This window comes from Sciurus vulgaris (assembly GCF_902686455.1).
Source record: "Sciurus vulgaris genome assembly, chromosome: X".
Classification (NCBI taxonomy): Eukaryota; Metazoa; Chordata; class Mammalia; order Rodentia; family Sciuridae; genus Sciurus; species Sciurus vulgaris.
The window spans coordinates 81479881-81503389 of NC_136471.1; the positions used below are offsets into that span (position 1 = coordinate 81479881).

General features: G+C 37.8%; 1 protein-coding gene across 2 annotated transcripts; it reads right to left on the reverse strand.

Moving 5' to 3' along the window:
• Nucleotides 1-274: 274 nt before the first annotated feature.
• Nucleotides 275-23210, reverse strand: YIPF6 (Yip1 domain family member 6). 2 transcript variants are annotated; one of them, XM_079123949.1, is made up of 8 exons: nucleotides 23070-23149; nucleotides 16984-17018; nucleotides 14800-14928; nucleotides 13756-13834; nucleotides 10203-10245; nucleotides 7218-7343; nucleotides 6164-6321; nucleotides 275-1858 (listed from the first exon to the last, which is right to left on the reverse strand). In XM_079123949.1, exons 2-8 carry the CDS (start codon nucleotides 17005-17007, stop codon nucleotides 1740-1742), a joined length of 678 nt encoding a protein of 225 aa, XP_078980075.1. In that variant the 5' UTR covers nucleotides 17008-17018; nucleotides 23070-23149; the 3' UTR covers nucleotides 275-1739. The 2 variants fall into 2 exon arrangements, with proteins under 2 accessions (XP_078980075.1, XP_078980074.1); XM_079123948.1 differs by lacking the exon at nucleotides 16984-17018 and having other exon boundaries at nucleotides 23070-23210.
• Between the last annotated feature and the right edge of the window lie 299 nt (nucleotides 23211-23509).

Consider the following 23509-nt stretch of genomic DNA (forward strand, 5'->3'; position numbering starts at 1 on the left):
CAGATATTGGAAATTGAGGATAACTTTGAAATTAGTATCAGTTTCAAAATACTTTACCAACTCAAGACTGACAAACATTGGGTTTGTCCTTTACTAGGGTTTACTTCACAATTTAAGAGCTAAACTGAAATGAATACAAATATGTAATCAAAAACTCTGGACAGGCTGGGACAGAGAGGACCAATTCTGCAATGCTTTGTAACTGAGAATCATTTCAACAATCAGTTTAGCCTAGTATTGTTGACTTGGTTAATCTGGGCATGGAGAAAGTATGCTTTTAGAATCATATATCTATGTGTAGGTAGTCTTTAAATACAAAACAAATAAATATTTAAATTCTAGGATAAAGAAAAAACGTGGAGTAAGAAATTCCTGTCTTTATATGTAACTGCATATTTACAATGAATGTTTTCTGCCTAACTCCTAATCTATTAAGAGTTCTTCAATGTGCAATTTATAGAAGGCAACAGCTCATATTACCTTAAAGGAGGCCTGTTTAGCTCTGAATTAGCCTGTCCCAGATGCTCTGCTCCCTGAAAAGCCTTCACACTTGTGTGCATAAATAGCTGAGAGTACAAGTAGGTGCACATGTGCAAAATGTACTTATCTATAAAGGGAGGAACTAATTAGCTTTATAAATAAACTCTAAAACCCATAAGATAAATTGCTATTTCCCAACCTGAAGAAAACATCTAGTGAAAAAACTGCTAAGCCCACTATGGAAAGGCAGCAGCTGTAAACTCAACTCATCCTACACCATGCTGTAAGTGCCTGTTCTATTAAGCAGCCATTGGAACATTAAATCCCTCCATGTTCAGTTGGTTAAATGAAGGCTTCTGATTATGTTTCACCTTCTGGTCAGAGGCTAGACTACACAAAATAAGGAAGAGTTCCTTGTAGCTGTGCTGTATCCAAACTCCTAAACCTTAATGCATTAAAAGACCCACTAATCTAAATGTCCAAGGTCTTCTACTTGGATAAGCACCAACATTGGACCATTATGAATTTCAGTCAAAGTACAATTTGTTTTAACTGCTGACATCTTAGATTGCATATTAAGAACTAGGGAGCAAGATTAAAAACTAGAGTGCCAACTGAGGTGCCATTAAGCATGACAGGTGGCTATACAAAAAGAGAAGAGGTTGATTCTTTAAATGTACTTTGCTCCTTTCTTTAAGCAATGTGTAGAATTTCCTTTGATCAAAATCTGAACACTGGGATGATGTGTTTTCTCCCCCCATATCTATAAACCCCCTTCCTAACCTCTGTCATTGCCTTTTTAAGCTTGAGAGAGAAAAAAAGAAAATGGATACAGACTATCCATTCTTCTTTATGAAAGAGGCATATTCTAATAGTCATAAGGCAATGTGTTTAAGAGCTGCACCTGAACGGGTAGTCTCAAAGCTGAAAATAGTTACCAACTCGATTCAGTATGTAGGATGTATCCATGTGCTTCCTCAGTCATCAGTTGTCACCCAAATACACCACAGTGACCCCATCATGCCTTTAAGGAGGCATCATACTGTGTGTAGTATGCACATGTATTTGAAATAAACATTAAGAGGAAAAGGACAGCCTTACAAACATCAGTTCCTTACATAAGTGACAACAGGTGCTGCATGGCTCCCTTTTAATACCTCGAAAATTAGACAAAAGAGGGTTAGTGTCAAAGTTCCATGGTGAATTGTATCTTTCAGGTGAGCCTTCAATTCATGGGTTTCAATTTTCTGTTTCCTGATTTACTGAGGAGTGAAGGTAAGAATCATCCAACTGATGACAAAGTAAAACAGGAAAACAGGATACACAGCAAGGGCTTTGCGGTTTGGAGGTTGGCTATCAGCAAGAAAAGCTGTAGAGGCTAAACAAAACAAAACAAAAAGGAATATTAATAATATTATCACAACTATTAATATTTACTGAACTTCAATATGCCTGGCATAATCTGGGACACAGAATTACATCAGAAGCTCAGTCATACTTGTGACCCACAGAGAATCACACTAAAAATTTTTTACGTGGCCTGGGGGTGTAGCTCAATGGTAGAGTATGTGCTTAGCATGTGCAAGGTCCTGGGTTTGATTCCCAACACCAAAAAAAAAAAAGTTCACTTAGATTTCTGAACCTCAGAGCTTAGGACTTCTTGCTTGAAGTACTAAAACTTCAAACATTTTGACCATTTTGGATAGAAACCTTTCTAAAAGAGGTTTCTTAAAACCCTTTTTTTGAAAAGTTAGTGAACTGTGTTGAACAGTTACAAAGACATGTAAGGTTATTTGCTCCCACGGTGAATGGCCTCATACTGTTACAGATTTTGAGTTCTTTGGTTTTTTCAAGTTGTCAGCTCTTTTAAATGCCATCTCTCTGTTCACTCAAGAAAAGCCTCACTTGTCTTTCTACTCATCAAGAATAAGCCCTAGAAAATTTTCCTGAACAATCACTTGGTACCCTGTCACTTAGGGAAAACCGCTCACTTCCCTCTTTGGGGTCCTCACTATACCCTGAATACATGTCCATTTCCCACATGGAACACTAATACACTTATTTGTGTCTACTGCCCCACCAGATTGAACAAGGACCATGCTCAGCATAGTGCCTAACACATAGTTTGTGATAAATATTCTTGCTGAATTCAAGTCTCTCTTTCCTAAAATTCTATCTTCTTATCTGCTGTGGGCCTGGACACTGACTATCTAACCTAGTTAGAACTACAGGTACAGTTAATTAACTCTGAGGGAATAAGAGACTTTCTCATGGGTAAAGCACCCAAGTTTTTAAACCAATTCTTTGGAACATCAATTATAGCTCTCAAAAGTTTGTTGTTATCAACCATGTTCCAGAGTAATGACATATTACTGTATCTAAAAATATTATGTAGTCTGTCTATTCTATTAAACCCAAAGCTAGTGAACACATCTAGTTTAAGCTGGAATTTAAAGAAAATGTTAGGAATGTAAAAACAATGAGCACAGTGTTCACTGTCATTGCTATATGTCTTTCATAAACTTAAGCAAAACTTTCTACTGAAGCAAAAAAGTACTATAGGTACTTTTTTCCTGGGAGGGGTGTACTGGTATTTGAACCCAGGAGAACTTCACAACTGAGTCACAACCCCAGCACTTTTTATTTTGAGATAGGGTCAAAAATAAGTTGCTTAGGGTCTTGCTAAATTGCTGAGGCTGAACTTGCAGTCCTCCTGCCTCAGCATCCCGATTTGCTAAGATTACAGGCATGCACCATCATGTCCAGCCACTATGGTACTTTTTAAGATCTTTAATCTAGAAATCTGAAATGCTCCAAAGTCAAACATTTTTTGAATGCTGACATGTTGATATGAGTGAAAAATTCCACACCTGACTTCATGTCACAGGTCAGTGTCAAAACAGGTATACTAAAAAGAGGTGAAAGGCTCTACAATGAAAACTACAGAATACTAAAGAAAGAAACTGAGGAAGACCTTAGACGATGGAAAGCTCTCCCATGCTCTTGGATAGGCAGAATCAATATTGTCAAAATGGACACATTATCAAAACCACTATACAGATTTAATGCAATTCTTACTGCAATTCCAATAACATTCTTCATGTAAACAGAAAAAGCAGTCATGAAATTCATTTGGAAAAATCAAAGGCCTAGAACAGCCAAAGTAATCCTCAGTGAGAAAACTACAACAGGAGGCATCACAATATCGGACATTAAACTATACTACAGAGCTATAGTAATAAAAACATCATGGTATTAGCACCAAAACATACATGAAAAACAATGGTACAGAATAGAAGACACGGAGGCAATCGCACACAAATACAGTTATCTCATACTAGACAAAAGCACCATAAACATATATTGAAGAAAAGATAGCCTCTTCAACAAATTGTGCTGGGAAAAATGGAAATCTGTATGTAGCAAAATGAAATTAAAACCCTATCTCTCACCCTGCACAAAACTCAACTCAAAGTGGATCAAGGACCTAGGCATTATTAGCTCAGAGAACCTGTGCCTAACAGAAGAAAAAGTAGGCCCAAACCTCCACTATGTCAGCCTAGGGACCAAATTGCTCAACAAAACTCCTAAAGCACAAGAAGTAAAATCAAAAATCAATAAATGGGATGGTATCAAACTACAAAGCTTCTTCACAGCAAAAGAAACAAGTAAGAATGTGAATAGACAACCTATAGAGTGGGAGACAATCTTTGCTACCTGTACCTCAGATAGAGCATTAATCTCTAGGATACACAAAGAACTCAAAAAAACAACACCAAAAACCCCCAAATAACCCAATCAATAAACAGGCAAAGGAATTGAACACACACTTCACAGAAGAAATACAATTGGTCAAATATATATGAAAAAATGTTCAAAATCTCTAGCAATTAGAGAAGTGCAAATTAAAACTACACTGAGATTTCATATGTTACTCCAGTCAGAATGGCAATTATCAAGAATACAAGTAACAATAAATGTTAGCAAGGATGTGAGGGAAAAGATACACTCATACATTGCTGGTGGGACTGCAAATTGGTGCAAGCACTATGGAAAGCAGTATAGTGATTCCCCAGAAAACTTGGAATGGAACCACCATTTGACCCAGTTATTCCACTCCTCAGTTTATACCCAAAGGACTTACAATCAGAATACTACAATGGTGCAGTCACATCAATGTTTACAGCAGCTCAATTCACAATAGCCACGGTATGGAACCAACCTAGGTGCCCATCAACAGATGAATAGATAAAGAAAATGTGGTAAATTACTCAATAAAGAACAATGAAATTATGGTATTTGCTGGTAAATGGATGGAACTGGAGAATATCATGTTAAGTGAAATAAGCCAATCACCCAAAATCAAAGGCCAAATGTTTTTTCTGATATACAGATTCTAACACACAATAAGGGAGGGGGGAGGGAAGAACAGAAGTTCACTGGATTAGACAAAGGAGAATGAAGGGAAGGGGGGGGATGGGAGTAGGAAAGATAGAATGAATCAGACTTTACTTTTCCTATGCATGACCAGTGTAACCCTACATCATGTACAACCACAGAATGGGAAGTTATAAACAATGTATGTAAATATTTCAAAATACACTCTACTATCATGTATAACTTAAAAGAACAAACAAAAAATATATATTAAAAAAGTAGGTATACTAGCCAGGCATGGTGGTACACACCTATAATTCCAGCAACTCAGAAGGCTGGGACAGGAGGACAAATTCAAGGCTAGCCTCAGCAACTTAGCAAGGCCCTAAGCAACTTAGTGAGACCCTGCCTCAAAAAAAAGTTTTTAAAAAAGGCTAGAGATGTGGTTCAGTGGTTAAGCACCCCTTCAATCCACAGTACTCTCCCCACAAAAAAACAGATGTATACATAAAAGACTGTACACGATTACTTTTAATCTATATGAATAAGGTATATATGAAACATAAATGAATTTCATATTTATATTTGGATCCCATTCCCAAGATATTTCATTACGTATATGCGAATATGCAAAAATCTAAACGACAAATTCCAAATATGAAACACTTCTGGTCCCAAGTACTTCACATAAGGGATCTCATCCTGTATACAATGATACTAACAACCTTCACCAGAAGGTGGTACACCATAATTCTTAAGGCTGCATTATCTGCTTGGGTTTGAATCGTGACTCCCTTACTCACTAGTTCTGTGTCCCATGTAGGTGCTTAACCTCTCTGTGACTATGTCTCATCTGTAATGTTAGACTAATAACAGTTATTTATCCATTAGGGTTTCTGTGCAGGTTAAATGAGGAAATATATATAAAACACTGTGGTATGCCTGGCCTAATAAGCAGCCTGTTAGTGCTATTATTTTTGTTATGTTCGTCAGGAAAAGGCTATGTCATTTCACAAGTCACATATGCCTTTTATATACCAGTGCTGAAGTGAATATAGTATATTCTACTTTGCAACCTTGCACATTATTTAAGGAAAAAAAAAGATGTGATTCTACATAATTCCAGATAACCAACTCAGATAACATACACATCATCCCCACTGATGCTTGCTTTAGAGCAAAGGGTTCTACAGATTATACTGGCAAAAATCATACCACTCATATCTGACTTTGGAGTTTCACTGCTCCTCATCTTTAACTCATGTTTTGGTCTATTCTGCTAATATAGAGAAAAGTACATACTTACCCACTATAGACCAGACAAACATCACGATCACCACAAAAAGCCGAACCATGAAGTTTACTGGTCCCGGCTCTGCCAAAAGTACCAGGCGGCAAACCAGCATTGCCACAGTCAAGGGAAGTATACAGTAACCCAGGACACAAAGGCTCTGAAAAAAAGATCTAAACACAACATACATCCACAAAGATCATAAATACAGCTGCATGGTATCATGACACAGCTTATTACATAGTTCTCAGTATATTATGGACTGCTGCTTCCTCCTTGATACATTATACCTACACCCTAACATTAATTTTATGAGGATAGTCTTCTCTATTAAGCATACATTTGAAGTTTCTCTCTTCATATACCTCCTTCTTCCCTCTTAAGCCCCATAAGAGTCAACTTTCTAATACCAGATGATCTACTCTAATTCCTAGAGTCCTCCTTCCTCTACTGAACCTCTGAGATGGTGGTTCTTAATCCTTCTAGTTATAGACTTACTTAATAGCTTGTTGTAAAGCTATGGCCCATCTGTTTCCCAAAATGTATATAATATTTTAACCCAAAAAAAATCCTGCCTGTGATTTCAGGGGCTGGTGACATCATCTAAAACTTATGAAAGGATCTCAAATAATTTAAGATAACATCTGAAATTTATCAAGGACTCCAAATAAGTTCAAATCATTTAATTAAAATAGGTTATATCTGTTCAATTTTATTTTTGTGGTGCTAGGTATAGAACCCAGGGCCTTGCACATACTAGGCAATCACTCTATCACTGAGCTATGTTCCCAGTCCCTACTCAGTGGTTTTAAGAGAACTTCTTTAGTCCTCATTTACTTTGATTTTTCTTTTCTTTTCTTTAGAGACAGGGTCTGATTAAGTTGCCCAGACTGACCTTGAACTCACATCCTCCTGCCTCAGCCCCCTGAGTCGCTGGAATTACAAGCATCCACCACTAAGTCCAGCTTTACTTGTTTTTCTTTAAAAAAATCTAAATTGGCTGGCTTCATTAAAATCTAAGATATGTTACCTTGCAAGGAAAAAACTGGTATATTTTAATGATACTCACATGTTTCCTCCAAGAAGTTTTGAGTTGAGGGTGATAGTAACTGCACCAAACCAGACAATGACAAATACTTCTGCAAACTGGGGTCCTCCATCTTTTTCACCATCCACAGAGCCTCTCTGCAGCATTCTGAGACAAGGAAACATGAGAATTGCCTGATCTTTACTTAGAGCAACAAACTTAAGGAATGGATTCTCAAACTTTGAACCAGATTACTATGCTATACCTCATCTGGATATGTGTAATATGTAGGATGTGCTGAAAGGAAAATGCCAAAAGTATTTGGCAAGGATACCTTATTGCAAATTCAAATGCTGCAGGACTATATGGGGTTCTCCATTTGACCTTGCTGGAATACTTAAATGGATTGATTACTGTAGAGTTTTTTTTGGTTCAAGCAGAGGTTATAAACTGAAGGGTTAAATGTGACTAACAGACATGAAGTTTGTACTTCATATAATATTTAAAATAGTTTTAAATTTGAATTTATTTTAAAATTTGGAGATATCACATATTTATTTCTGAGGCTGGTAGAGTGCTTGCCTAAATAACATGCATGAAGCCCTGGGTTTGATCCCCAGCACCATACACACACACACAAAGTCAAGAGAAATTCAGCAGTCCTGATTAATTATGTGCAAGGCCCTGGGTTGAATGTAGAGTAGCAAAAAAAAAAAAAAAAAAGATATATCTGAATTTTCTTGAAAAGTCAGAAGACTTTCTCACACTGGACTTGCAATGTAACATGGAAATCTGCTACTCTAGCCATTGGACCCATCTGAATTCCTAATTCTTGGGTTAAGGTTTTAGTTCAGATACTTAAAAATGGAAATAGTTTATAAACCTATTTAGCTACTGATTTGTGTGTGTGTGTGTGTGTGTGTGTGTGTGTATGATCCTGGGCACTAAACCATGTTAACCTGTGCTTACCACCTAAGAACCTGAGCTGACAACCTGAGCTTTTCTGTCAAAATAGAAAACAATAATGAGTTCTTATTATGAGGATAAAATAAGAGAAATATTTAAAAGTTTTCTGTAAACAGGGAAAATCATTATATAAACTTGTGAATGCTAGGCAAGTGCTCTACTACTGAGCTACATCCCCAGCTAAGTAGTTGATTGTTTTTACTCAAAACATAGAGATCATTAATAGACTTTGCTTTTAAACTGAGTAACTGAAGAGTCATTTAAATATCATTTCTTTGTGTATGAATTTTACAGATGTGAAAAGTTTTGAATTCTGAACTTAGAATACTTGAACAGAGTATTATTTTTTTTCTAGAAAAACAGCGCATTCACAACTTATTACATAGTATAGAGAAGTCACACAGTATGTCTTGCCAGGCTATGCTACATGCCAGTATGTGCAGGGCTTTGTAGCTATGGCTGTGCATATTCTATTCCAAGTCCTGACAATCAGATGCAAAGAATGTGCTGGCACTCATTTGTTGTCTGGAATTCTGACTACTTCAGCCTGGTATGATGAAAAGAATATTAACTAGTCTGGAAGACTAAAAAGCCAGATAATGATCCTCTTTCTGTCATTAGATAAGACACTCAAGGTCTTGAGACTCCAGTTTTCTCTGAAAAGAAATAGGGTTAAACTATATCATCTCTAATGTTAATCTTCAAAACGTGTATACAAGCACACACAAGTTCAAGAGTGTATCATATAAACCACTCCATCAAGGCATTGAACTGATTCCTTTGATACGGTTTTTAGAGGCATAAAAAATAAGTCAGATGCATGCTTGAAATCCCAGTGACAGGAGGTTGAAGCCCAAAAATGGCACACTTGAGGCCAGCCTCAGCAACTTAGCAAGACCCTGTCTCAAACAATAAATAAATAAATAAATAAGTAAATAAAAGGGCTGCAAATATAGCTCAATGTTGGAGTGCCACTGGGTTCAATCCCCAACACTACCCTCCAAAAGGCATAAGAAATAAAATAATAACCTAAATTAGGATTATTCTCAATTTAAGTTAAAAAATTAGGGGTAGTCATATAGCTCAGTTGGTAGCACACTTGTCTACCACCCTCAAGACCCCCAGGTTCAATCCCCAACATTGCCAAAACAAAACAAAACAAAACACAGTAGAGAAGCCAGTAAGAAACTTGTTAGAATCAGAATCATAAAGGGTTCGGCCTGCCAAAGTATCTGCTTTTACAAATATGGAAGAGGATACCCAGAGTGGCTAGGTGATAAGTGATGTAATAATTACAGAGGCAGAGAATAAGCAGTCAGGAAACTTGAGGTTGACTACGCGATTTTGGTTAAGATCTTGATCCTGAGCTTATTTGTCAAAATAAAAAATATAAGAGGTGTTTAAAATTTTTCTGTAAGCAGGAAAAATCATTTTACAAACTTCAGTTATTAGAAATCCAAAGTCAAACAGCTAGCAATAGCAAAGTCAGGATGATGACTGAGAATTGAATTCCAGTGCATTATTTTTCCCACTCTATCAATGGCTACATTCCCCTCTTCAATGGAACCTTTCTCTCCTCCTTGTGACCTCCCTCTTTATGGACATCATACATAGAAACACATAACAGTCTGAAAAATGATCTTGCTTTCAACTCTACCACTTCTAGTCTTATTCTCATTCACACTTTATTATAATAAAGTTTTTAAAAAGGTTTATGTTTGCATAAAGTGCTTATAACCTATAGATATTTTAATCACTTGCTTTAATGATAGGGAGGCATGTGAGAGTAATGAAATGTATTAAATAGACATGGCTAAAATAAACTAAGAAGTCATTAGTCAATGAAAGTGGGCATAATTTTCATGCCTTTAATTCTGCCATTTTTAATTGATTTGCAAAGCTTCTTGACCTTTCTAGGTTTAAATACATGGAGTACCATAGGCTATCGAAAAGCTATAGAAATCCTAAATGACATGTTCTGTCCAAATTCCCAATTTTGAAACTCCACCAAAAATGTCTAATCTAGTTCAAATTACAAAGAAAGGAAATGTAAGTACTTACAATGCAAGTGTCACACAAAGGATCAAAGGTCCCCACAAGTCCCCTATAAGGCAAGGAAAGACAGAAGATTTCTAAGAAACAATACATAGTATTTTCCATCTTTATTCCAATACCTACTTCTCCCACTCTTGGGATTCAGACAGCAAAGCGTTCTGTCTGCCCAAACCCTTCTACCTCTCTGTCCCCCTACTTATGTTCTCTGCTCCTCAATTCTAAATGCAGTTATTCCCATATCCTTTTTCTTTGTTCACTTCATTACCTTGCAAGTCACTATTCTCCCCATCTACTAAGCCACATTCCAGCATTTTATAATTAAAGTCCAAAGAAGAAGTAGTTGGAAGATTGATGTGACTCACCTTGCATCCTCAGGAAAAAAAAAAAACTAAGTCAAATAATTTCACCAATCTGAGGTTGTATGAGACAAGGCCAAGAGAAACCTGCTCACTTCATAAAAATGAAAAATAAAACTGAGAAGGAAGTGACTTGGGCTGGGGGTGTAACTCAGTGGTATCGCACTTGCCTAGTATATGAGACCGTGAGTTCAATGCCCTGCACCACAAAACAAAGAGAAAAAGAAGAAGGGTGAGTTGAACAAGTTTATATGTGGAAGTGGGACCAGAACCTAGGTGTGCTGATTCTTAGTTCAAAATTCTTGCCATTCTTCTGGACTGCTTCCCTTTCATGATTATTACTTTGAACTAATATGGAATTATTGTTCTTTCAGGTGAAAAAGACCCAGTCCAATGTTGGTAATTTCATAAAGTTAAATTTAAAAAACATGTCAAAGAGTTTTCTGAAAATTATAAAAGGCTCTGCCAATATCATATCTAGCCAACAGAGGTCCTCAGTCAGTGCTGCTGATTGATTAGTATGCCACCAATTCATTAATACATGGCTCAGAGCACAATTACCTTCCTCAACTAATCCAAAAAGAGTCCTATCTCTAACTTGAACCTGTACATACACACACACACAATTTTACCTAAGAGAGGTATATATATGTACATATTTACACTTTTTTATTATGTAGTAATTTGTATATCAATGCAGAGTTGGAAGAGGGGAAAATCACAATCCTACTATGTAATTCTGAACTATGTATTAACTGAAAAACTATATTTAAATACAATGATATTAATACACTGTTTTTTGATGTACTCAAGATTTTTTTAAATTCATACAAAATCCCTCACAGGAGCTGGGTGTGGTGGCATATACATGTACTCCCAGTGACTCAGAAGGCTGACACAGGAGGATCACAAGTTCAAGGTCAGCCTCAGCCACTTAGTAAGACCTTCAGCAACTTAGTGAGACCCTGTCTCAAAGTGATAAATAAAAAATAGGACTGAAGATATTGCTTAGTGGTAAAGTGCCACTGGGTTAAATCCCGTACCAAAACAAAGAAAAAGAAAAAAAGGTACTTTTAGTCATTTTCTTATTTTAAAATATATAACACAAATTTATCATTTTAACCATTTCTGAGTGTATAGTTAAGTGGCATTATATGCATTCATACTATTGTGCACCTGTCACTATTACCTATCTCCATATTTTTTTTCATCTTCCCAAAATGAAACTCTATACTTACTGAACAATATTTACTAAATAATAATTCCCCATTCCTACTCTCACAAGCCCCTGGCTACCATCATTATACTTTATGTCTCTGTGAATTTATTCTATCTATCTAACATAAGTGGTATCATACATTTCCTTATTCATTCACATATAGTATATACCAGGGTATATACCACATTCGGGCTGTTTCTATCTTTCTATTGTGAATAATGCTGTTATCAACATAGGTGTACAAATGTATGTTCAAGTTCCTATTTACAACTCCTTTGGGTATACATCTAGAAGAATTACTAGATCAGATTGCAATTCTATGTTTAAATTTTTTGAGGAACTGCCATATTATTTTCCATAGTGGCTATACCATTTTGAATTCTCTCACTAGCCTATTATTAATTAATGTGTCATTAATTAACCAGTTCATTGGTTCTACATTTTGACTGGAGCAACCTTGCTTTGAACTGAGCTCCAGTAGCAGCTGAAAGGATATCTTCATATCTGGGACAGTAGTGGTAAAGTGAAAAGAGCACTGAACTTGAGGCTGTGCATGCCTGTAATCCTGGCAACTCAGAAGGCTAAGGCAAGAGGATCAAAAATTCAAGGCCAGCCTCAACAATTTAGTGAGATTCTCGGTAACTTAGGAAGACCCTGTTTCTAAATTAAAATGACGACGACGACGATGATGATGATGATGATAGGGCTAGGGATGTAACTCAGTGGTAAAAAGCCTCTGGGTTCAGTCCCCAGTACCAAAGAGAAAAAAAAAAAAAAAGAATCCTGCCTGCCTTGAGACCTTAACATGTCACTTAGCTTCTCTGACACTATTTTTCTTATCTATAAAATAAGAACAATAATTTCTACCCCACGAAGTTGCTGTAAGAATTAAATAAGACAATATGAATATGTGTACATGTTGAGGGGAGGAGCACTTAGAATACTTAGAATAACAGCTACCATTTTTGGAGTGCCTATTAAATGCCAGACACTGTGCTAGGTGATTTATACGCATTATCATCTCAAGTCCACACTGATGAAATACATGTTATTATCTCCCCTTTAACAGATGAGAAAAAGTTCCAGAAAAGGTCTTAGTCAAGATCATACTAGTGATGGAACCATTATTCAAATCCAGATTTACCCACGCTTTTTCCACTATACCAGCTATAGCAAATCAGTTTCAAATCATGCATTAGCTCCAACCCACAGTGCTGAAGGATTCTGATGCTGCATTAAATCTCCACACAGAGTAATGGCACACTTGCCACTTATTTGACATCCCTATATTATAGCTGAAATGTTGCCAATATAGAAGGCCTGCTCATGTTACATCATCATTGTTACCAATGACTTGATTATTCTGACAGAATAATAAGAAAATCAAGACTGCTTGAAAAGAAAAATGAGAAACATAATTTTAAGAAAAAATTTAAGTACATAACTGATTATAATGCACTGATAAACCTCTTTAATAAAGAAAGATATACATACTAAATGATAATTTTGAAGAGGGAAAGAAGTTAGGCTTCTTTGAATATATATCTCTGTATATGACTTGAAGCAACTTTTTAAACTTGAAGCACTTTTAAATATCAATAAATGTACTATTAATTTATTAATCAAATTTGTTAATGGGTATTTGCTGTTTCCATCATTTAACAAACATTGACTTTTCATTTGGAGATTGTTAGTTCTTTGGATAAAGAAAGTACCTATGTGTTGCAGTTTTTAGAAATACTTCTGGTAGCATCTGCTATAGCATTTTCCAGGTGAGGGTAGACAGTCTATTGATGAAGACAATGTGATAAATAAAATCTTATCTTTGAGGTTTCTTCTAAAATTCTTTTAAAAATTTCATTTACATATATTTTCATCTTGCAAAATGGCATAAGTTTTATTATCACAGAACCTTTGCCCTATAAAGTACTAACAATAAGGTATGATGAGCTGAAGCAATTCCTCCAAAACCACATATACTTACAGTCTCTCAAAAGTGTATTACTTTTCCTTGGATATAAAACATGCATGAATTTTTTTCCAACAGCTTTTAGATCACGCATCTGAAAAACATAAACAACTTGTATGTGATGACAAAGGTTGCCAGGCAGACCCCTCACTTCATTTACTAACATTTCTGTTCTTTCAATCTCCTCCAAACTCTTCATTGAATTGTGGAGCTACTTCTAATTCAACTCCTTCACTTCTACGAACAAACTGGAGAAGCAGAGCATGATTTTTCTATTAACTCCTTAAGCAAATATCTAACACTTTTCCATTTATCAGTTCTGCTTTGATTTTGAAAACTCTATAAATGAGAAACGAAGTCCTCCTGATATGCTACTTAATTTAAAGAAAATAAAAAAAGATAGCATGTGACCTTTGGCTTAAACATGATACAGTCCCAAAGGCCATTTAGCCAGCTCCCTGCCTACTGCATTCTTTGTAGCATATAATTTCTCATATTCACACTTTAACTGATAAATGAATCAGTCAAGACATTTGAGGAAAAGTTCAGTATTGAAAATATAATCTCTCAAAATACAGTGGAGATAATTTTTAATTTTTAATTTAATTTTTAATTTTACTTTTTAATTTTAATTGCTTGGCATTTTACTACATGGATATAACATTATTTACTTAACCAGTATCCTATCTGTTGTTCATTTAGGTTTTTTAAAACTTTCCTTTATTACAAAGAATATGGACATCTTTGAATAGTGGATTTTTCTGTGTCAAAAATATTTTTTATTATTTTATTTTTCATTTTACTATACCTCATTATACTATATTTAGTGAAGTACAATTATTGGCTTAAAAAGATTTGAACATTTGAAGATTCTTAATACCCATGATAGCCAAATTGCTCTCCAGAAATATTATATCAAATGATTCGTTAGGGGAGAACCTTAAATTACAATAAATAAAATATACTGAAATCAGTGAATTAAACAAAATGTTGCAAAGTATTATTAGTTATTTAGTCCCATGATGCTGAAGAGATATTCTCTCAAGTCATCTAACTTACAATAGTGTTCCGAACAGATTCATTTAATGTGGAGCTGTCTGATTCTCGAATGCGAGATCTCACAGGAATGGTGATTTCTCCTTCTATTGGGATGTCTTGTGAGATGGAAATATCTGAAAGGCCTGCAAACTGAGAAGAGTTGGGGGGTAAAATCAAGCCTATAATAAACCACAGAATTCCGCAAAGACACCATCATTTCCTTCACTAGGGACCATATCTTTTAGAAGGGTTTGGCCCAGTAGTTACAATAGGTGTTAGTTCAACAGACATTAAGTAATGCAGATATCTCTAATTCTCAAACACTTCTTTTTAAAGGAGATGTAATACAATAAAACAAATATTGAAAGTAAATGCCAGAGACACTTTCTTGCCCTCAAATATTTAGTTTCTTTCAAGTATGAAATCTCTACAGGAAAGAAGCTAGCAAAATTGAGATGCTAACTACAGAGCTACTAAAAAGTGATCTAGCAATCTCCTGTTGGAACGGCCACACTGCACTTCTGCTTGATGGGCTTTAGCAGCCTCTGCTGGCTAAGAATGAGCATTACAAGAAATGGAAAGGGAACTGGAAAGAACAGTAAAATACACCTTTATGTATATTGTTTTTACCAGTTTACCTGGTAACCACAGATCAGGAAAAAGTTTCAAATGAATAAAGAATTGCAAACTTTAGAACTCTTACGTTCATCTGACACATTCAATTCTTATAACCAAAACTCTGAAATCTACAAATTCATAAGAAAAAAAGAAGCAATCCCATCTCATATGATTTTTGGTCCAATGGACACAATTTTTAGTCAGCAACATTTACAGGTAAAGAAAACACAAGATGATATATAGTGAAATTTTAGGAAGAATGATATATTTCAAAGAAAAAGAACTTCTCAATCATACAGAATATTAAAAAAATAAGAAATAAACTATATTGTTAAGATTTCTTATAGTGGAAATGAAGGAATTTCATGGAAGAGCAGTTAGGCTCCTTTAAATATACTGTTCTCTCTATATGACTTGAAATCACTTAGTTTACATAATTATCAAACAAAATTAAAAGTGATCCTTGAAACTAAGGGAGGGCTGGGGTTGTGGCTCAGTGGTAGAGCGCTTGCCTAGCATGTGTAAAACACTGGGTTTGATCCTTAGCACCGCATAAGAATAAATAAATTTATTGTATTCATCTATAACTAAAAATATTTAAAAAGAGAAACTAAGGGAAATATTGAACAAATAAGCCTACTCTATATTGAATTAAATATGCAACCACACAGAGAACAACTATTTCAAGTGACTACATAACATTATAACTTGAATTCTGACTAGAATATAAAAACCTGGTAAGAGCCCCACTCCACCAGAATAAGGGGGAAAAATCCAGATAAAACTACAAAATCATCTTTCTTTGAGAGCTGAAGTTGTAGATCAACCACGTAATCTAGATGTGAAATTTAAAGACAGGTGCTTCCAAGAAGAAACAGGACACCAGCACTGGCTCAGCTGTAGCAAATCCTGAGGGGATGATGCCACCAGGCACCATAGAGTAAGAATTCAGCTAAAATTGAGAATGAATTACTAAAGGCCAATTATGTGTGAGCACAAAAGTGCAGAACCCTTAAAAGCAACAGACCTGAGGGACATTCATACTCACTTGCAGCCTTCCACTGGGTGCTTACAAGAAAGACTAAAGGGGGACAGTATGGCTGGCATAGGGAAAGGAAGGGAGAAGCTGGCACTCTGAGAAAATAACAGAACTCCACCTAGACCCTCCTCCCCAACAGAAAAATAGCCTTAAACTTGTTTGCAGAAGAACAACAAATTCTGTTGTTTTCAGGACTATTATGGATGAGGAAAGGTAAAATAAACGCATCTCTATTCCTGAGGGAGGAACCGCAAACTACTGTGGGCCCGGACCATTCATTAGAGTTTCTTTCAGCTGAGGGAGAGACAGGATCACTGGGAAAGTCCCACCCAGGAGACCCAGAGACACATGAGCTGCCTAAGATGGAGGATGGATCACGACAACAAGGAATCCCCACCACCAAGTAAACATAGAGTAACAAGCAACAGCAGGCTACTGCTGAAGAAGGGGCTAGAGCTTAGAGAGACTCATTCTGAGATGCGAGGTCAGAGACAAAGATGAATGAACAACAGGAATATTAAGAAAATCACTGGAAAAGGAACACTTACTTTTTCTACTATATGGAATGACATGCTCCTCAACTCTGGGATCAAAAATAAAACCAATTAAGATGCTTTAAAAAGAAAAAAGAACAGAAAACCACCACAACAACCCAGTACCCACCCTAAGCCTAGGGTAACAGTAATGGTATATGAAGCTGGTGATGTCCCCTTACCAACAAAACCCAAATACAACTCAACCCTGATTAAGAATGACCTAATTCACATAGTGACGACTTTGGCTATCTCTTCTGCTCTATACATGATGTCTAGTGCTCAATGTAAAAAGTGTATTTTGTAGGCCAGTTTTTAAATTATGAAGATATAAGATTTAGGAGATGACTGGAATTCGAATAAGACTTTTATTTTTGTATAGAATCCTTGGGTTGGGGATATAGCTTAAGTGGTAGAGCACTTGGTTAACATGTGTGAGACCCTTGTATTTCGTAATTGTGCAGTTACTGTTAAGAGCAGCATCAGTAAAGGTACCTAATTATAAAGGATTGAGTGGGAGTATAAAGCAAAGTTGGATGGGGAAAGAACAGAAGGAGAGTAGTTTGAGAGAATGGTGGAAACAAGGGAGCTAATTCCAGCTTTATGCTTCCCTTGTTGTTGATTCCTTTGTCCCTCACTGGCCCAAGGATCCTGAGATGGGGCTGTAGACAAGTGGTAGAACATTTGCCAAGCATGTGCAAAACCCTCCCTTCAACCCCCAGCACTGAAAGAAAAGAAACAAAAAAAGAACTACAACATTCCTTTCTCAGTTTTCATTTTCTGAATACTTTGCAGCATTTCACACAATCTTTTTTACTTTTTCAATACTTTGGATGGAACCCAAGGGCAATGTGCACTACCACTGAGTTGCATTTCCAGTCCCAAACCACTCTTTTTTGAAGCTGTACTCTCTCTTTTTACTACCCTGACACCATCCTTTCAAACTCCAGGATTCTTTGATTTGCATTTCTTTGCTTCCTGCTATTGCTAGGGAAGTGGGGTGTGGGGGCAGTGGGCTAGAAGGAACAAGCTCTGAGGACAAACAGGGCTTTGTTCTCACCTGGTAACAATATTGCCATAAAAATCAAGTAACACCTGCAGAGCACCTAGCACACAATGTTTAACATATATTTGGAGAATACTGGTGAAGATTCTGACTGGAGCCAGACAGCCTGGGTTCAAATTCCAGCTCCATTGTTTAGTACCTGTGTGATATTGAGCAGATTACTTAACATCTTTGTGCTTCAGTTTCCTCATAAGTAAAATTGAGATAATGGTATGATCACCACAGGGTAATTGTAAGGAAAAATGTATTAATCAATGTAAAGCACACAGTAGCAGACACACTGCTGGGTACATATAAATGTTAGCTCAAGAGTCCCAAGGGAGTCAATTCCACTTCTATAACTATTGTCAAATAAAGAATGTGACTGGTCTGTCCCATTTCTGGGAAGCAGCACCAAAACTCAGAATTTCCTAAATGATAGGAATATTTTTGTTACTCATGGTGGCTCTGATACTTTATGCCAACAGGTGAGTAATGGCAGACCTATTAGTTTATGCTAAGATGACGACTCAGGATGGGGGCAACTACATCACAAAGACCAAATATATGATTAGAGGATTGAGGCTTTAGGCCACAAGATCTAAGCTCAAGCTTTGAGAGGAGAGGAGAGGTGAAAGACACTGAATTCATTCATGTGGCCAATGATCCAATAAACCATGCCTACATAATGAAACTGCAATAAATCCTCAAGACACATGGGTAAGCTTTCCTGTTTGGCAGTACTCTACAAATGGTCATGTGCCAGGGGATAATATATTCTGACTCCACAGGGAGAAGATAAGGAATCTTTGTGTTTGGGAAGATTCCAAACTTCACCTTATGCATCTCTTCCTTTTGCTCGTTTGGATTTATGTCATTTTGCTATAGTAAAACTATGAAGTGTCATACTGTCCTCATTTCTGTGAGACATTCTAGTGAATTATGGAACCTGAGGGAAGCGTGGAAACCCCTGAACTTGTATCCAGTTAGTGAGACGTGAAGATGCTCCTGGGAACCCCCAAACTTGTGGCTGATGTCTAAAGAACAGTGTTAACCTGTATAGTTTGTCTTATCTCCAAATAGTTGTGTCAATAAAGTGTCACATGATCTCCACCCTAGGCCCCATCCCAACCTCTCCTAAGTATCTCCTCTCAAAAAAATTAGTGAAAATTGTTCCATGGGCTGAGCCAGGATACATAGCATTTCCATAAATAAGACAGGACTACCAGGCCCTCAGCTAATGGACCTCTGAACTAGCCCTCAATAGGAAAGAAACACTGAACTTCATGACACTTGGCCTTCCCATGTGCAAGCAGGTACCTGCATCCATACACACATTGAGCACAGAACACACATGCGCATTTTATCGCTGGGCTTGAGCCAGTGAGGAAGAAAGGAATCCACAAGGGGGAAGCAAGAAACAGGATTTAGCTCAATGGCACAGTCTCCAGCCAGCCCTGTCACCTGGGCCAGCTTCCTCAAAGACCCAGGTTGTAGCCATTATTATACTTTCTTCCTTGTGCCCACTAATTATGGGTGGGCATTACCCAATATTTTGTCTTTTCAATCTGCAGATAACTCGTACATCAACAGTTATAGCCCTGACCTCCTCCTCTTCAATTTTTTTTCTTTCTTATGCTATGGATGGAACCCAGGTCCTGACCTCTTCTGAGTCCTTAAGTCCAGGTTTGAAAATCCAACTGCCTATTGATTATTGAGTAAATGGCCTGCCTTTAGAAAACTTAACATGTCCAAAAGCAAAGGGAATCACTTTTTTTGAGATGGAGTCTTACATGTTACTCAGGTTGGTCTACAACTCGCAGGCTCAAGTGATTCTCTTGCCTCAGTCTGGGATTACAGGCAGTGCTGGGATTATAGGCATGTGCCCCATGCCTGGCTTTGTCATGCCCAGCTTTGAATAATCAATGTTTAAGGCCCTCATTCAGCTAACCTTCCTAGGTAATTTATTTTTGTTCAGGTCATCACTATTCTCTCAGATGCCTATAGCCTTGGTTTTCAAAATGAGGCACTGAGAGCAGCAGTAGAAGCAGCAGCAGCATCAGGAAACCTGTTACAAATGCAGAACTTCTGGCCCCACCCCGGGGTGTACTAAACCAGAACTTAGAATTTAACAAGATTTCCCACGTGGCTGACATGCATGTTAAAGTGTGGAAAACACTGATCTTAGATACCTTCCTTCTAGTGCGCTACAGACCCTCATGGATTCTGCCTTGTCTTTCAAATCCTCAACTTCCCCACATTGTTGAAGCCTATATCCCCATCATTCCCTCCTGGAGCTTTCTGCAACAGCTTCACTGGTAGATTGCAGACATCTCCCATTATAGCTCATTTCTTTTTATGTTGTCAAATTCATTATTTCAAACTCTTCCCTCCTCAAAAATTTCTATTGTCTCTTTGTAGCCTAATAAACCTGCCAGCTTAGTCAAGAAGACGAGGAGGGTTTGAGGTGTAGCTCGATTTTAAGAGTGCTTGCTTAGCAGATAGGAAATGTAGGAAGCTCTGGGTACAATCCCCAGCACCAAAAAAAAAAAAAAAAAAAAAAAAAGAAAATAGAAATGACACTTATTGCATGATCACTATGTGCCACCAGGTACTTTGCTAACTTATTTAATCCACCTAACAATTCAACTAACTAAGTACTGCTATAGCCCCATTTTACAGATGGGGGAATGGGCATGGAGGGTTTTGGTCATTTCCCCAAGTGACAGTGATTTAGGCAATTTGACTTCAGAGAACACATTCCTAATCACCATTCTATGTTGCCTCCCTGATTGAACAGGTTTATCTTCTAAGTCTTGTCTACTTATAATTCCTTGCACTTCATCAAATGTTAAATGTTGTCCTATACATACATCAGTCATAGCACAATGGTGCACACCTGTATATCCTAGCAACTCAAGAGGCTGAGACAGGAGGATGACAAGTTTGAGGCTAGCCTTAGCAACTTAGTGAGACCCCGTCTCAAAGTAAAAAGTAAAAAGACCTAAGAATGTAGCTCCATAGTAAAGCACCCCTGAGTTCAATCCCTAGTTAACGCTCCTCCCAAAAAAAGTACCTTATCACCTACCTCTATGCCTTTGTCCAGAAGAGGCTGTGTAGCATAACTGGAAATAGTCTGGGTTTCAGAGTCAGACCTAGGTTCAAATTTCAGGCCTGGCCACTAACAGGATGTAGATCCTAAAGAAATCAAACCTCTCTGTTTCATTTTCTCATCCATAAATAAAATGAAGTTAAAAGCCACCTAATTAAAATGGTTACTGTGAAATTTAGAAAACATGCAGATGTTTAGCACAATGTCTGACACCTAGGTACTCAATCACTGATAATTCCTAAGCTTAGCTGGAATTTCAAATTCTATCCATCCTCTGAAGTCCTCTGCAATATAACTTCTATCATGTAGCTTGCTTGGTTACCCCTAATGGACATAATTGTATCTTCTCTTAAAATTCATTAAAACTTAATGTGTCACTTACTCTTACATACTCCCTTATCTTAGCATTGTATATTTGTATCACCCCCTAGAAATCAGACTATAAGCACCACAGTGGCATGCCCTTTGTATTCCCTGAAGAAACAAGCAGAGTGAATTAAACGTTGTAGGCGTTCAATAAACATTTGTTAACTAGATGAAGATTGGGATACTGAGTAGAGTGATCAGAACCACTGACATTAATTGGGGATAGTTTCACAGAAAAGCTGTGGGGCAGTCTGGATGAAAGAAACTGAAAATAGCTAAACACCTGTAACTACTTCATGGTAAGTACTATATTAGGTCATTTAGTCCTCTCATTAATCCTATGATGAATGTCTATCACTAATTTACATTTGAGGAAACAGGTTCAGAGAGATTTTACTCAAGGTCACAACTGCTCCATCAGAACTTGCCCCAACTTGTGTGTGTGTGTGTGTCTCTCTACTGTTGGGGATTGAATCCAGGGCCTTGCAAATGCTAGGCAAGTGCACTACCACTAAGCTATATAAACCCAGCCCCAACTTACTTTCATTATGTCCCCAATGCCTAAAAGAGTGCCTGGAACATAATTGATGCTCAATAAATATTTGCTGATCGAAGGAAGAGATGAACAAATAGAGCGAGTAAGCAACAGAGCCAGGACTAGAATCAAATTCACTTGACTCCCAGTCCAGTTATTCACTATATTAATTTGCCAATTTAAGACAGAAATGGAGATGCCATTTATTGAGCAAATATTGAATAAACTCAACATTGGGAGAAGAGACATCAACGAAGAAGGTTGGCATAATTATACTCCTCAGTTCATGGCACTGATTGTATCGACACTTTAAATAAACTATGTCATTTGAGCTTCCTAACAATTCTTTGAGGCAGAAATTTTCATCTCCGCTTAAGAAAGAAACATCCTCCCTGAAAGGGCTTAAATTCACACAAGAAGCAGAGTGGTTGAATACGAGCCCAGGTAAGTTTAACTGCAAGGTTGTTCTTAAATAGTAGCAGCTTTGGGCTTGTACTTGGCATAGAAGCCTATCCCCTATAGACAGAGCTGAAAGAGTACCGTGAAGAGAATGGCAAGGAGCTGGGATTAAACTTAGCCTACTGGGGTCACTGAACAAATTAAGACTCAAGTTATAAACAACAAAATGTTCATGTCCCATGAAAAGTAATCTCTCATTTCTATTCTAGAATGCTGCTACTCCAACAAGGGCTTGTGACAGGTCTTGATAAAATCAGGGGGCAGTGGAAGAAGAGATATTTAAGAAATCAACTAAAGCTCGGCATTTAGCACAACGTAGGAGACAGAGGACGAACCCTGAGAGTTATGAGAAAGGAAATAGGAGGGGAGTTTGACAAGAAGGCGTGGAAGGAACGAGGAGGGCGGGGGGAAAGCGTTAGCCCAAGAAACAGGTGCAGTGTCGGGGCTGGTTCTAGCATTTGGTACAGCAAGCGCCTGCCGGGAGAAGGGGCTCCGGCTCTCTCAGGCCTGTAGCCCGTCCCCTGACTTCTTAGGGAGCACGGCCTCACCCAAGGTCCCTTTTTTGTCGCAATTCCCGAGCTCACCAGGGGCCTGGGCGATGCTGTTCCCGGGTCTCCTGGAGACTCCGCGGCTTCCGCCATGTTGGCCCTCCTTCTGCCGGGTCGTTCCCACAGGCCTTTGCGAAACCTGAGACGTGGAGGCCGCGGCCCGTCAGCGCGTCGTAGCGTGGAGGCGGCGTCACAGAAAGGCGCCTGGCAACGGCTGGAGGCCCAGATCAGCGTTCCGGGCCCTTTGCTCTCCCTTGTCCTGGGGGCGTAAGGAAGAACTCCTCTGTCGCCTCGCTTCTACGGGGCATGGTCCCACTAGATAGTCAACCCCTTTAACACTCCAGCCCGATTCGCAGATTCTCAGAGCTCTGTCAGTCTCTGGACCAGGGCTCACTCTCCTACCCCACCGACTTCCACACACCCATTTATTTCCTCTTCTCGGGAGTTGGCTCCGTGAGCCACCGAGCAGGACGCTT

Bases quoted from the DNA above. Each gene is read 5' to 3' on its own strand.
- YIPF6 (XM_079123948.1), bottom strand. From the start codon at position 23,126: ATGGCGGAAGCCGCGGAGTCTCCAGGAGACCCGGGAACAGCATCGCCC. The intron at 10,246-13,755 runs GTAAGTATATGT...CTTGCCTTATAG, and splicing joins TAATACACTTTTGAGAGACT to GGGACTTGTGGGGACCTTTG. The intron at 1,859-6,163 runs GTAAGTATGTAC...TGTTTTGTTTAG, and splicing joins GTTTGTCTGGTCTATAGTGG to CCTCTACAGCTTTTCTTGCT.